Below are 16375 nucleotides of genomic sequence, written 5' to 3'. Positions count from 1 at the left end.
GAGTGTGGGGAGGTGTGTGGGCTGACAGCTCTGATTATTGCAAGGCTGGAGCATAGGCTATTGTAGAAAAGCGAGAGTCATACCTGTTGCTCCACACTTTTGCTTTTGACCCCACCCATCATGGTGGGCACGTCCCCGTCCCCCCCGTAAGGTTGTCCACAAGGAAATGTGGTGCTCAGGCTAACATTGCATGTTTACACCAACCTGATCAGCACAAGAGTTTAAACATGCAACTTTGGCAATTGGTTTTTTTTTTAAAAAAATAAGGAGAATAAATGGGTTAAAGCCATCCCTTTCAGCTACGGTGCACCATTAAAACCTACACGGGAGTACAGTGTAATACTTTTTATGAGGAGAATTTAATCATACAGATGCTCAGCAGTAGTGTTCTTAATTGCAAAAAAGGAACAAATGGATCAGGAGAGAATTACAGATATAAAGCAGAACTCTTGGGAAATAATGCCATCTTGCAAGTACTGTTCACGTTTCTTGATTTCAGGTGGAAAGGGATATAAATAACTTTAAATGCACTGCAGAACTCAAAAGATTCTCTGTAAATTGATTCAGGAGGTATGAGGACTTCGGAGGGGGCTGGAATTCCAGTTACTGTATTGTAAAATCAGAGTACCTGCCCTTTCTTTTCTCCTGTGCTATGGAAACTGGAAATGTGCTCCTTTGTCTGTGTGTCTTTTCTTCCTGTTTCATACCTCATTCAAGCCAAATTTTCGCTAGAAATGTGAAAAATACCATCAGGGTACATTTGATCAAGATGATAGTGCTTGCCTGGTATCTCCTGGCTCAAACTCAGGCAACCTCTGAGCTTAACATGTGAGGGAAAGCAACAAACAAAGCAAACACGTCAATAGCACAGCAAGCAGTGCCAGTGAACAGTGTTAGGCACAGCTTTGGGCTAAGGGCAAAATAGGAACCCATGAGTCTCCAGAGGTTCTTGGGTGTTGTCTCCCATTGGCCGTGCTGGCTGGGACTGATGGGACTCGGAGCAACATTTCCTGGAGGCCCACACGTTCTGGACCACTGCCTTCCATTTTTATTACTTTTTCTTCTTCTTTTTCTTGTGTTAATTATGATTCTTAATACCTATTGCTTTCTTATCACAGTCACTGAAATTCAAAATAATGATTAAAAATAAAAAAATTGGGACACTTGAAGAAACGCTTGCAAGGAAGGGTGTGGATAGCCATGGTCAGACAGGGGAATTTGAAGAGGAAGAAACAAGTGATGAGGAGCCGGACGACAACCCGTCGCACCCCAAGCAACCCCTGCTGAAAAAGAGAAGGGCACGCTGGAAAGGCTCGGCTCCACCTCGGAAAAAGCAAAAGGTATGACATGAAGTCATGTCTAGTTAGATCCTGGGTTTAAAACCTACCAGAAAGCAAATACACCAGTGCTCCCTCCTCTTTCTGACATCTTTTTCACTGCTCTTAAGATTTACTGCAATGTGCTCTGTGTAGGGCTGCCAATTTGCTACTGGGCCAAGTTCAAAGTTTTGGTGCCAATGTATAAGGTCTTTGCAGCACATGGCCAGGTTACTTGAGAGACTGCCTTCTCCCTTCTATTTCCAGTCTGCAGGGGAGCTTCTCCTTAAGTTCTGAAGCTAGTGGATGCCTGCTTTACAGTAACTCGGAGCAGGGCTTTCAGTGTGGTTGCCCCTGTTTTGTGAAACAGTATCCCCTCTCAAGATACGACAGGTGCCACCTACCTCACTTGCTGCAAGCCTTAATCAGTATGTTCCATATTGTATAGTTTAACCATTAAGTGTTACACAGAAAGGATGGAAATCTTGGTTTACAGATCTTCGGTGCAGTATAGTAGTTAGACACCATATATTTAAAGAACATCCCCCCACCCTTAGAATCCTGACAATAGTAGTTTACCTCTAGCAGAGCTACAGTACTCAGCACCCTTAGCAGACGATAGTCCCTGGGATTCTTTTCGAGGGGAAATGTGCTTTGAAATGTATAGAGTGTATCAGGAATGCCAACTTGGTTCTGCAGCTGTGGGTGCCTGTTCCATGCAGTGTGCATGGCCCTGGTACCAAAATTCATGGGCGCCCAAAATTCATGAGGAACCATGTGGGTGCTCGGGCACCCAGGGCCCCAGGGAGTTGGCACCTGCAGTGTGTATGCAGCTTCAGAATGGAATTGGGAAAGCATGTTCATATCCCCACTCCTAAAGCTGGCTAGGCTAAGTCACTATCTTTCAATCTAGACTACTTCTTAGGGTTGTTGTGAAGATAAAGAGAAGGGAATCCATGTATGCTGCATTGAGCAATGAAGGTAGAAAACCTGTCTATGAATAGTGATTTGACTATGAGTTGCAGCCAACTGAATTCTACTCAGAGTAGACCTGTTGAAATTAATGGACCTAGTTTTGTTTCGTTATTTAATTTTAATGAGTTTAACTCTTGAGTGTGATTGACATTGAATAGAACCACTTGTGTGCTTTCAACAGAAACTGACACCTCATTTGAAACTGATATAGTATCTTTAAAAAAAATTTATTAACAAACCTTCAGTCATCTCCCATATTATTTATAGATGAAGAAAATAAAGATTGCCCTGGCACTGTCAGAACTTGTGATTTATACCAAATCTCGGAAGTTTGTAAGCTTTGAAGACTCAAAAGAAAAACAGTTTTTTTACGAAAACAATTCAATTGGTGAGCTAAAAGCTCGAAAGCTGGCAAAACTCTCAGGTAATGTTGCTGTTTGCTCTTGCTTAAGCCTTCTGAACTGTCAATAAACTTTATGAGGCAGCTTGTCACCAGCTGGCAGGCAGTGAGATGTTTTGAGCGTTGATTCAGCGCTCTGCATGAGTTGAGTGGCTAAAGGTTTGTGTTGATTGGCTGTTAGTTACATTTCATCCAAGCCAAAAATATACGAAAAGAGAAAAGTATCAGTAAGTGGAAGCTTTTATTTTAAAAAAAATCTCGGATAAGTGACTGCAGTTTTGTTGCTTGGATCCAATCCAGACAGAGTTGAACCTGGCCTGGAATGCAGGAGTGTATCTTCCCTTCTGCCTCTCTGCAGAAAATACATCAATTGGGTTTTCCGTGGATTGACATTTGTTCAGATTGAGGGGTAAACAGTGGGTTTTCCTGGGGGAAGTGGTGGGACAAAACAAAACAAAACAAAAAGGGGGTGGGACGTGATTTGTGCCTAAGTAGGAGGAAATAATAGTTTTGAACCTGTGACTGTCTCTTGATCCATAAGACCTGTTTCTACTGTATTGGACATGAAGTCCACAAACATATCAGGTACAGGCCAACCTGCATGTTATTTTATTGATGTGTTTTGGGGACAATGGGTGCTTCAGTTTTTCTTGGGGTGGGGATCAGCATCTGTGAGCTCCCTATTCAGAGCTTGCTCCTCATCTGGATTAGGGCCTCATACTTGTTCCCTTTTGAAAATTACACCCCCCCCCCCCCCGCTGGCTGCTGTTTGCTGCAGAGTGCCTTCTTTTGCAGTAAACAGCAATTTCAGGGGCAAGTAGCAGGTATAGAGAGGGAGGGTCAGCAGGAAATGGATGTGAGCCCCTAATCTGCATGGGGAAGATGTTCCAGATTGGGGCTTCGTGGCTGCTTTTTTCTTTCAAAATAGTGGCTAGTTTAAGAACACTGTTAAATAGGTGAACAACAAATAATTGGGCTACAGTATTATCATAATCATAATTATTATTACATATTGAATTTGTTCTTTGCTCTATCTTGCCCAGGGCAACCCAGAGTGCCAAACAAACAAACAAACAAACCCCACCCCATAGGTGCATCAAAATCAAGAGGAAAAAGAAATACATTAAAAACATTCCACCCATTTCTAAAAAGACAGACAGATAGTTCAAGGCCAAAGGCCTGGTTTTAGAGGAAAGTTTTTGCCTGGTGCCTAAAGGCCCTGATAAATAAAATATGGAGCTAATACCAATCCAATTTCATGTCACATGTGCTCCACTACCAGAAATTACTGTCTTCTGTGTATACCTGAGACAATCAGAATTTCTTCACTTTTAGTGATCACACCATTTGATCTATATAAAGAATGTTTTTTATAGCTAATATAAGTAGAGCTAATAAATATATGGATTTTTGATAATAACTTTGTACTCCCCCATCCCTCCAGAGCATTAACAATTAAGGTAAAGGAACAGAGTATGACAAAATGAAAAGTCACATCAGAATATTTTAAATGTGCATGTGTACTCAAACAGATTTCTTTTTTTAAAAACCATTGCTTTCAATCAGTTGAGCTATTGTGTACCAATAACATGAATTTAAAAATGTTTCGTAGCTAATGAATTTGTTCAGCACACCGTCAGATTTCTTACAAGAATATACCCAAAAGGAACCCGGGCCAACTCTTCCAATTATAACCCTCAAGAATTCTGGAACGTTGGGTGTCAGATAGGTAGGTGATTTAAAGTTGTCGTTGTTATTGTCATTCAGAACATGTCTTCTTGCTTATGTATGGCACAAGGCTTGACATATCATTACAAGAATATTTCACTCCTGTGTAAGATTGTCAGCATGGATTCCTTTTCAACCTTTTGCTCTTGCAGTTTGGATACAACGCAAAGAAAGGGTACTTAATTCCCATTCAAATCAGTGGAGTTATTTCTGTGGATTGTAAACTGCTGGTGTAGTGACTGGACTAGTTATGTATCTAGCTTCAGAAGCATTGCCCAAACACCCCCAGCCTCTTCCTGCTACAGTCAGATCACTGGAGACACCTGAGTTCCAGTAAAAGAGTGCAAGTGTTGTGGAATTATTTACATCTCTCCTGGCTTTCCCTATGTAGGCGTTTGCTCTTTTTGCTTGCTGTCCATGGAGTAGGTGAGAGAACCTGTTTCTGCTGTGCCTCTCTTACTTACTATCCTGACTCCAGGTCCCGCCTATTTCTCCACCCATTATAGCCGCTCCTGTCTTGTTGCATACTTCACAGTACTGTATAGAGCTAAGAGTGAGTCATGTGTTGAGTTGTCTGTCTAAATCTACGGCCCTCCTTTGTTGTAGCTAACATTTGATGTAACTGAAGATTTGCTGATATTGAGACAGATCACAGACAGATATCTCACATGCAGTATTTAGCTATCGCATCCATAAATGTTAAAATAGGAACATGGTGTGCAGTGAGGAAATTGGCATGGGTAAATTGTAAAATCAAATCACACTTTTGGGAATAGCAAGGCCCCTGAAAGACAAGCCTTCTAATGTAGCAAAACATATACAATAGAACCTTACACTCAGCAAAAATTAGTATGCCTCCCACATGCAACTGCAGTGTAGGTTGGAAACAACTGGGTTAGTACAGCTATACAATTATTTTCTTTTATTTATGAGGTAAAATGAAAAGCAGTGATATATGCACTAGAGAAAAATGCACAGTGATTAAATAAAGTGTTATTGTCTGCATTGCATTTATCTGACACAGTAAGAAATAACAAAAAAAGGTTATAGAATTCAAAATGCTTTTTGAGGTATTGCCTTAGCATTAATGAAACAGGAACTTTTCACACAAATGCAGTGCAATCCTGTGCATGTCTACTAGAAGTAAGCCCACTGGGTTCAATGGGATTTACAGGTGTGCACATGTGGCATGTGTGTATGTGTATAGGGTTGCATCTGTAGTGTAACTAGCAATGCTAGTCATTTAATGTTAACAAATATTTTTGAAGTATTCATCGTGTTATCATAGAGATATTGTTCCGTGTAACATCCCAACTGTTTATAGATGAACAGTTAACAGTCCAGTCCAGTCCATAAGCTATTTCCAGACACCGAAGATCAGACTTTCACATGGAACTCTTACAGTCACATGATCTTCCCCAATATTTCTTATTTCCAATGTTCAGACTGTGAGTTCTAAGACAGGACGTGCACACCCAAGAGGGTGGTATAGGCAGGATGGGAAAATCTCCAGTGTTTGCAGAATTACAGCCAGTTTTTAGAGGAAAGAAACCCTAAGAGGAGGGGAAACCTTCATTTTAGCTGTGGGTCTGAGGGCATGACTAGATGCGTCATGAGAGATCTCCCACGAAATTTCTTTTCTTTTTTTATTTTAAATGGCAGATATGGGGTGAGTTAAATCAGATTGGGACTGCAATGTTGAAGGGAGGGGAGTTAACCCCTTTCTTCTGCACCTTTTTCTCTCCTTCCAAGTTATTATTGGCCTGATGGAGAAACTTAAAGATACCCACATTATACCTATAAGTTGCGCCTGTGAAGCAAATGGCGGCTCCAGGAGGGGCAATTCTGATCAGGAAAATTGTGTGAGGGGAAAGGCTTGACCTCCCCTCCCACAGTCCAAAATCCCTACAACTTCACTGTGGCTACTTACAAACAACAACAACAATCCAACATGAGATCCTAATCATGGACCTGAGAGTCATGTCTTATTTGGCCCTGACTCAGAGAAGTTATACTAGGTATAAGGTCAGCTTGAAATATGCCTTGTGAAATTCAGCAGGACATTTAGAAAGATGTCCAGTACACCAGGTCCTACCTCTGCTGTCTGGGTTTCCTTTTAAGCAAAGAGAATCATGAATCAGTATTATTGTTTTTAAATGACCAACTCATGCTTCACAGTTTCTATAAGCACATGTTTACTCCCTGTGCAGGGTTGGGGATAATAACTAAATCTGAGGATTCCCAAGGAATATGAGTCTGGGAAAGCAAAAAGTTCACGACCCTTTCTTTCCAAGGCTAAATATTGAAACTATGCATGTGAATGAATTAAAGTGTTTCTTTATTTTGTATACAAAGTTTTTTGCTGCTGCTCCCCCCCCCCCCCCAAAAAAAAACAAAGCCTGAGGAAGCAGAGCCATTTTCAATGTGGTTCCGGTTTGATTCTTTTTTGAATGAAGTCTTAAAATAATATAATGTCCATTGTGTTGTGTTTTGTCTTTTAAAATAACATTGGAGTAAAAATGTTAAATTGGAGTTACATGCAGCGACCATTTTAAGCATGACCAATATGTGGCATGACTGCTGTAGGCATGACCCATGCAAATCGGGCGCTGCCTGCGTTGTGAGCTTAGATATTATCTTTTGAAGCATATGCGCAACATTTGGCGTACATATTCTGTTTATTTGACTGTTAAAAATCAGGAGGCAACATTTCAGAATGAGAGCATGAGACTCTACCTGCCCCTAATCATTACTACCTGTATACTTACCCATTAAAAATATTAGAAGTCTAGGTGCTGAGCTCACGAGAATGTAGATGCCCCAGACCAGTCCTGGGGTCTTCTTGGATAGAATGTGTGAAATGGAAGCTCTCAGAATGTTTTCCAAATAAATCCAAGACCCCAACTCTTTGGCGATGGAGCTAGAGTTGGACTAGATGCCAAATTGTCCCCAGCCTTGGAATTTTATTGCATCCACAATCATGTTTGCAGTTGCTTAGTAGAACTGCAGAAGACAACCCTTGGCTCTCTAGATGTTGCTGAACTACCATCATCCCTGGCCAACTTCCTTCCATTCTGCCTGGGATTGAGGCACTTGTAGTTCAGCAACAGGATGGGCTGTGGCTCAGTGGTAGAGCATCTGCTTTGCATGCAGAAGGTCTCAGGTTCAATCCCAGCATCTTCTGGTAGAGTTGGGATTATCCACTGCTTGAAACCGTGAAGAACTGATAGTGGTCAGCATAGTCAATACTGAACCAGATGGACCAGTGGTCCAACTCTGTATAAGGCAGCTTCCTATGTCCTTAATATCTGGAAGGCTGAAGGTTCCCCATGCCTGTGTTACAATTTTTACCAAATTGCCAAATTACCCAGAATATTCACTGCGTCAAAATATTCTAGAAGCAGGTAGATAGATAGATAGATAGATAGATAGATAGATAGATAGATAGATAGATAGATAGAAAAAAGAAAAAAGAAAAAAACACTACTCATCCAAGGCTACAGACTTTTTAGAGGACACAATGATCTTGAAATCCAGTCTAGGTAATTAATAAGGAGCCAAAATGATTTCAGGTATTAAACTTCCCCTTGAGTCTTCCTGACAATCTTAAGGGTTTTGCTATCATATTTCCTTAATTAATGTATTAAAGGCCTACTTTGGCAACAGGGAATAATGAAGCTGACTAAAGGCAGTGTGCTGTCAAAAACATAATGCATTTTATATGATATTAAAAACATCTCCCTGGTCTCTTTCAGGAAGTTGTTTTAGGCAAAAGTGTGAATATCACATTGATTTGCCCATTTTAGTAAAACCCCAGCTCAGATTTCTTTTAATGAGCAGTCCCCCCACCCCACAGATACTCCTCCTCCACCGCCATATACAAAGGATCCTGGTGAAAATGTGTTTTCAGGTGTAATTGGGAAATGGCAATGAATGATTTATAATAACTTTAAAAATGCTTTTGCAGCGGAGGCACCAACATTTGCAGTTAAACGGGAAAAATGAATGTAATTAAAAACATTAAAGTAACCGAGACCTTTAACTTTGCAGATGAAAATGACTTTATAGCTATAAAATGTAATTAGTCCAAACTTTTCTTGACACTGTGGCTGCTTACATAATTTCTGCCAAATCGCGCATAGCATATGCCCTTCCATATGCCTCATATGAGATCTTCTCTCCCCGCACCCATCATCGTTTTTACCCATAACGTTTAACGTTAATGATGACAATACATTCCCTATGCATGTTTACTTGGAAGTGAGTCCCACTCTGTTCAATCAGGCTAAATTCCTTGTGTGTTTAGGGAAGGGCCGTAGCTCAGTGTGGTGTAGTGGTTAAGAGCGGTAGACTCGTAATCTGGTGAACCAGGTTCGCGTCCCCGCTCCTCCACATGCAGCTGCTGGGTGACCTTGGGCCAGTCACACTTCTTTGAAGTCTCTCAGCTTCACTCACCTCACAGAGTGTTTGTTGTGGGGGAGGAAGGGAAAGGAGAATGTTAGCTGCTTTGAGACTCCTTCAGGTCGTGATAAAGCGGGATATCAAATCCAAACTCCTCCTCCTCCTCCTCCTCCTCCTCCTCCTCCTCCTCCTCCTCCTCCTCCTCCTCTGTGGCAGAAACCTCTGATTTGCACCCAGAGTGGCCCCTGATTCAATCACCAGCATGTCCATGCAGAACTGGGAATGTTCCCATGTTGAGTCCTGGAGAGCCTTTGCCACTCAGGGCAGGCTAGGTGTGTGTGTGTGTGGGGAAACACCTTTGGCCCTCCAGATGTTGCTGAACCACAGCTGGCCATACTTGCTTGTGCCGATGGGAAGCATAGCTTAGCAACATTTGGAGGGCCAAAGATTCCCCACACCTGCTGTGGGGAATCCTGATCTAGATGGACCGATGCTATAAGGCTGCTTCCTGCACTCCTAATTTCATCGTTAATATGCAGTGGTGAAATTGGGCATTTTAAGTGTCCTCGTTAGATGCTGATGTGTATTACTTCATTTACTTCAGTATGTAGTTAGCCTGCCCTGCTGCACTTGGGGCTGCTGCTTCTTATTCTGCTGAGCAGGGCCCCTGGATACCTGCCTCAAAGACCTGCCTTGACAGCACCACGGTTAGTAGGCATATTTGGAAACAGTAGATCAGCACAAACTGACCAGGGGCTTATCTACACCTCTTTTTGATTTCTCTCAGTTTCCTATCCTTCTAAAGTTCTAAATAATGCTATTTTCACAAATATATGCATTTTCAATGCACACTTTCGCCTAATATTCACATGTTTGTGAACAGGGCAGCAAATTTTGCAGCAGTGCAAATTTTGAAAAATAGCTGTATTTTCGTTTGCATATTGTTTTGGGAATTCTGAATTTCCAGTGAGTCTTGATATATCAGTTATAGATCAGCCTGTAAGGATGCTAGTTCAGAATCCAGAACTCAAAACAGTAGCACCAATAAGGATGCACATGCACACACCCCACACAGCATAACAAACCAAGGACCCTAAAATTCAGACATTTCTTCCTCAGATATAAAATGTGAAGTTGACAGCATGCAGTCAGTAGTTCTATGTTTATCTCATAGGAAGAGAGAACAAGCCTCTTCTGAATTACTCTTAAACATGACTTGTACCTCTTTGGGTCTGTATTTCTCTCTGGCAAACAATCAAGTACCTTTGCTTTTAAAAAAAACCCAAAATCATTTATCTATTTTATGTGTGTCATGTTTGTGCTTTACTGGGCTGACTAGTGAATTTTCAATACAAGGAGCACCACAGTCCTAGACAAGGGAAGATTTTACTTCATGCCGGTGATAACTGTGCTGTCTTTCCCCCATGAATTATAATATCCTGTTCCAGGCAGTGTGCTGCTTTATTTCCAAAACTGCAGCAGCAAAACAACGGAAAGTGTTTTGAGCTACCGAGAAAAGGAAATTCTGACAGTTTTGTGTTCAAGATAAAGACCAGTGCTTTATGATTAAACTGCAAGGAGGGCTTGTGTAGCAATTCAAAATGTTTAGACAACAGTATGGCGCATTTTCACATAACTTACATAGATTGTCAAGCATATTTTCAGTACAGGTGTTGTGGTTTTTACTATAATTAGGTTTTACTACTTATCATTAAATTAGAAGAGCAGATCTTGTTTCTCTCTCTCTCTTTCATTCAACACTAAACAGCCACTGAAGGGTGAGTGGGATCTGTCAGTTCTGCTTTGTAATTAATTCATAATTTAAATTTATTAGGGGTTCTGCAGAATAGTTAATTCAGAAACCAAGGCTGTCCAAATTAATTATAAACAGGCACTTTCATGTTATTATGGCACTGGTGCAGTGCAAGTTTCCTAGAAAAAGATGTGCCAGAACACCTATGAACACCTCCCTCGTTCTTTAGAATGGCAATGGCACCCACCTGAGAGGTGCTGGAACTGAGTTCAGGCTGAAAAAAGCTCTGCATTGGTGCATACAATGACATAGAAGCACCTGAGCAGTTTCTCAGCCTGCATGGTAAGGGTTCCACCAACCTTGCTACCAGATTTGTCCCTGTGTGGTTGAATAAGCATGATAGAATCAGTCCTTTCTGTGCGGCTCATAGTTTGCTTACAGCTCCTTCAGGCCTCATAGCACAAGGGAATTACATCTCTCATGTTGCTGAAAGGCACTCAAGAGTTCCAGGTTGGCTTTCCCCCAGTGTTTTTGTTTTGGCATGACTAGACCTTGCAGAACATCCCACACTGAGACCATTGGCCCATCTACCTCAGAATTGTCAACTCCCACCCTCCCCAGCTAGCATTGCCAATGGCCATGGAGGATGGGATTGTAGTCCTGAAAAATCTGGGGGGCCACGAGTTCCCCACCTCTAGTCTACACTGAATAGCTGTGACTACCTAGTCCTAGGGCTTCAGTCTGGGTTGTTTCCCAGCCCTATTTGGATTGAGCTTGGGACCTTCTGCATGCAAAGCAAGATGCTCTACCAGTGAGCTATGGCCGTTCTCTGCCATGGACTGTGGTTCCATTTCTGTGAGATCTCCACTCTGAATGGAACTCTAAAATCCATACAGAAAATTGGAAGCTACAGAATTCATTGGTGTGCAGGTACCAAACTAACCCTTCAGTTTGATTGAAAAGTACACATTCGTAAAATCCTGCTATACAACACATGGAATATATTTATTTTTATGTTCATGCACCTAGGTAAATAGATTTTTCAAAACTTACTTTTTTACTGTTTTAATTGAAGTATGAGTTTTTGTTTTTGTTTTAAATGAATTTTACCTCCAGACTAAGGAACTGCACCCTGTGAAGAAATGTGTCTCAGCATGCTGGATCAGTACATTTTCCACGAAGCCATAAAGCAGCCAGCTGTTTGAGGCCAATGTTTGCAAGGTCCTCTTGTACATCAGAGCATCTGAGGCTGGCGCCGTATTAGTGATGGCACTCGGCCCGTAGCCTGTGGCCACACAGCCAGTGGCAGAGCTTCATGCTCCGGCACCGGGGGAGGTGGAGAGCAGGCGGGGGTGGGGCTGGTGTGCGTTCCGGGGTGTGTGTGCCCGCAGTGCGGGGCGCGCGTCCTGGGGGCGGGGCATGCCAACTGCAGGGGCGTGGTGCCCAGTACGGGTGGGGGGACAGCCATGATGGCAACCCACCAGGATCGCGCTGCTGGGGGCGGTGCGCTCCCCCCACACTCCTCTTCTTCCTCCAGTGCACACAGCTAATGCCAAGAGTTACCTGTGCTGTTGGGATTGTGGCAGAGCAACAGAACCCCACTTGTGTCACATCAAATATTGCTACCAGGAGAGGTGTAATGGGAGTGGGGTTGGTGATCTGTTAGAGGGGGCGTTGTCATGTTGTAAGGTTAGGGGATTGGAAGATTAGCAAGGTCTAAGGAGTGGGGTAGGCTGGATTTGCCAGTAAGATAAGCAGGGGCACAGCCCCTAGTACATGTGTGTATAGGTGAACATGCGTATTCCCTTAGTATAGTATAGAAACAACTTCTGTGGATAGGTAGGACAGGAAAGATTATAAGTGGATGGGTAAAAAGATTGTCATAGAGGGCCTGGGCTAGAATAATTGCAAGTGGGCTGTTCTATAAATTATTTGGAAGCATCATGTTCCTGCTATGCATATGCAGCTAATTATCTTTGTAACCTGTCTTGGGAGGGTTTGCCTTGAATATTTCAAATCCTCTAAAACAAACAAACAAAGCTTATGCCTTAGTAAAGTGTGTTTAGGATTGCAGCCGGCACCACTCTTATTCACATGTTGCAATTCCATACACTAGAGACACACAGATAATTTTAATAACTGGGAATTCCAAAGAGGTATGGCTGCCACCCTTCCATAATCTTGAAAGACTGGTCATATTTTTGGAGCACTGCTGTCCACAATAAGCAGAAAAATTATTAGAGATGGAGTTTGCACATACTGGTTTGTGAAGGCAAAAACGAGTGTTTGTACAAACAAATCAGAACTGCCTTCCATTTCATACATTTGGGGGGGGGACCTCTGGAGGCAGTAAAACTACAAAGCATTTTTTTAAAAGAAGAAGCTAACAAATAGAAATTTTGTAACAAAAAGAAGCAGCAGCAAAATGTGTATTAACTACCCACCACATGGACTAAGGGTGAGGCTTTCACATATAGCAGATGAGCTACAGTAGGTGATGAATTGATCCTTGCCATATGTGAAGCCAAACCGCTAAGGCACTGCTGCCAATAAAAGTTGTAGCCTTGTTCCTGCACTGCAGTAACATTTCATCCACAGCCTTGCAATATACCCGGGTTTGCAAAATAAAAAGCATTGGATGAATTTACATAACCATGAGCTATGATCGCTCTTTCAATGTGACTTCAACTAAGGCAGCCTGATCAACTAATTCCAGCCTGATCCTCTTAATGTCCTACTGATTTGCTCTACTCGGTCTGAGATTGGTTAGTTTGTCCATAATGTGCTTATTTTAAAAATGGAAAACCTTCTAATAAGACACCATAATAGCTGTATCTACTCAAGTGCCTTGAATCCAAAGCTGGAGTTACTGTTATTCAGTGTTATTCAAGCAGCTTGCAGGGTGGATATTGTAAATGTATATATATTTAAATTGTAGCCTCCTGCTGTCTACCTTTCTGTAATTGAACGTTCTGCTTTTTCATACAGTGGCCTTAAATTTCCAAACAGCAGGACTGCAAATGGATCTTCAAACAGGGAAATTTTTGGATAATGGTGGTTCTGGCTATTTACTAAAACCAGAATACCTAAGAAACAGAGACACACAATTTACCCCACATGCTATACCTGCAAACTCTCAATCGGTTCTTCTTACTATAAAGGTCAGTTCATTTTGTTGATAACATTCTTCATCTAATTTGCCAGACCACTTGTGCTTTTTTGCAAATAAATACTACAGGTGCTTTCTCTGTATTTTCCACCTCAGCTTGTGATAAGCACTTCAAGTAACCTGTACTTGATAGCTGATTGGTGTCAATTGGCAGCATAATTGCTGCTGAGCTGAGTTTAAGATTTTGTTGTTGGCATATACGGTAAGTCCTGCACAGCTCAGGACCAGGTTATCTGAGAAGGAGGATCCTTCCACCTAGACCAGCTTGTTTACTTAGGTTGTCAGATGAGGTCCTTCTAGGCATCTAGTAGAGACACATCTGGCAACTCAAAGGAGAGCCTTCTTTGTGTTAGCCCCCACATTGTATAATGAACTCCACTTAAATATATGATGGGCACCTATGGTGCAGGTGTTCTGCAGGTTGGTAGATATTGAACCATTTACATGGACAATCCCAAGCTCAGGTCCTTAATACTGACTTTACCAAACCCTTGATATTCTGCTTTATGTTTTATTATTGTGTTATACTGGGGTTTTTTTTGTTGTAAACTACCTTGTTATGTTTCGCAGTGAAAGGCGGCCTATAGTTAATTTAAAATAAAAATGTGTACCAGCAGGGCCCCTGTGCTATCATTTGCATATGGTGGTTCTCTATTTGCTTTCTGGTAGATTTGTGAAGATGCATAATAGCTTCAAGGCTCAGCCATAAACATGATTCAAGTCACACTTATAGATGTGCCATTATGAAATGTGGAGGAACGATACACATATATATCGCTGCAGTCCCGCTGATTCCAGTGACACTGCATAAGCAATTTCTGAATTTTCCTCCTAGGAATGTGCCTAGCGAGGTCCTGGGGCTGATGCAAGTATGAAATGAGTTGATTGCAAGGGGATATGCCTACATTGTCAAATTGTAGGTGCTAATTAAAAACTCCTGTTTGCTCAGGTGTCTGGTGGCACTTGATTGACTACCTGCTCTGTTTTATACTTACTGTAGCCTATATTATCTGCTTCTTTTTTAATTTGTGTAATTATTTTTAATTGATTAATGAATTGTTTTAATCATGTTGTTGAGACAGGTGGAATATAAATATTTTAAATGACTAATGAACAACCAACCAACCAAATAGCCTTGGCTGCAGCAAATACCAGTTTAGCCTCCAAACTTTGTGCATGACATCAACAGGATACAGGTTTTAAAATATAGATAGATCTAGAGCAGCCTTCTCCAACCTCCAGATGTTTTGGACTACAATTCCCATAAGCTCTAGCTGTGCTGGTGGGAACTGATGGGTGTTCAAAACAAATAGAGGGCACTAGCTTGGGGAAGCCTTGTCTATGGAAAGAGTTACAGCCCTTCAGCATACCCAGAGCACAACAGGGTTTTTATTTCAGTGTATGTTTGCTATTCTCTACCTCAGGCATAGGCAAACTCTACCCTCCAGATGTTTTGGGACTATAACTCTGATCATCCACTGGGAGTTGTAGTCCCAAAACATCTGGAGGGCCGAGTTTGCCTATGCCTGCTCTACCTGGTCATTAACTAGGGACGTGGGGGGTGCTGTGGTCTAAACCACTGAGGCTCTTGGGGTTACTGATCGGAAGGCTGGCGATTTGAATCCCCGTGACGGAGTGAGCTCCCGTTGCTGTGTCCCAACTCCTGCCAACATAGCAGTTTGAAAGCACACCAGTGCAAGAAGATAAATAGGTACCACTGTGGTGGGAAGGTAAACGGCATTTCTGTGTGCCCTGGCACTCGTCAAGGTGTTCCATTGTGCCAGAAGCAGTTTAGTCATGCTGGTCATATGACCTGGAAAGCTGTCTGTGGACAAATGCTGGCTCCCTCAGCCTGAAAGCTAGATGAGCGCCGCAACCCCATAGTCACTTTTGACTGGATGTAACTGCCCAGGGGTGCTTTACCTTTTTTACCTTTACCTGGTCACAGAGGTAATCTCAATTTATTTATTTTTATTTATCCTTTGATTATTCCAAAACTGCTTGATCTGACTTCCATATTGGTAGTTTGTTCTGCCTCATGACTCAAATAGCTTAAAAACCAGAGCTTACCCTTTTCCTGCCTGTTCTGTTTTGCTTGCCTTTAACTTCATAGGGACCTTGCCCCCACAGCTGGTGCTGCTGATCAGATGTCCTAATATTAGTGATGGATGCTGGAGAATCATGGTGGCTAGCTAGAGGGTCAGGTTTGGACATGGAAAACTCTGGTTCAGATCCCCTCTGGACTGCAAAGTTTAATGCAGGCATAGGCAAACTTGGCCCTCCAGATGTTTTTGGGACTACAACTCCCACCATCCCTAGCTAACAGGACCAGTGGTCAGGGATGATGGGAGTTGTAGTCCCAAAACATCTGGAGGGATGAGTTTGCCTATGCCTGATTTAATGACTGGTTGCGGGGATGTTTTAGGTAATCCGTTGGCATGTTGTGAGGCTAAATGGCACACTGATCTCCTTGGAGGAAGGTTTAGGGCACATTTGCAGCATGTTTCCTCAGACGTTGTTATAAGTGGCCTCAACTTTGGGTTGCTTGAAGCTGCATGGCACCATCCAGTTAAATCAGGGGTTGTGCTCAGTTTAGTAATGCAGTCTGAATCCATTCCTGAATCCATTCTTTC

At 42.2% G+C, this 16375-nt stretch overlaps 1 protein-coding gene across 1 annotated transcript in view; it reads left to right on the top strand.

Annotated features, from left to right (window-relative positions):
• PLCZ1 (phospholipase C zeta 1) overlaps nucleotides 1-16375 on the top strand; it is a 29839-nt gene that overhangs the window by 5229 nt on the left and 8235 nt on the right. Inside the window, exons 3-6 of the mRNA XM_035127869.3 lie at nucleotides 1119-1340; nucleotides 2559-2715; nucleotides 4304-4420; nucleotides 13562-13734. Of these exons, the coding sequence (XP_034983760.3) occupies nucleotides 1119-1340; nucleotides 2559-2715; nucleotides 4304-4420; nucleotides 13562-13734 (669 nt within the window). The remainder of the gene's footprint in view (nucleotides 1-1118; nucleotides 1341-2558; nucleotides 2716-4303; nucleotides 4421-13561; nucleotides 13735-16375) is intronic.

The sequence above is a fragment of the Zootoca vivipara genome, chromosome 9 (genome assembly GCF_965207765.1).
Source record: "Zootoca vivipara chromosome 9, rZooViv2.hap1.1, whole genome shotgun sequence".
NCBI lineage: Eukaryota > Metazoa > Chordata > Lepidosauria > Squamata > Lacertidae > Zootoca > Zootoca vivipara.
This window is presented reverse-complemented; position numbering and strand designations above follow the sequence as displayed.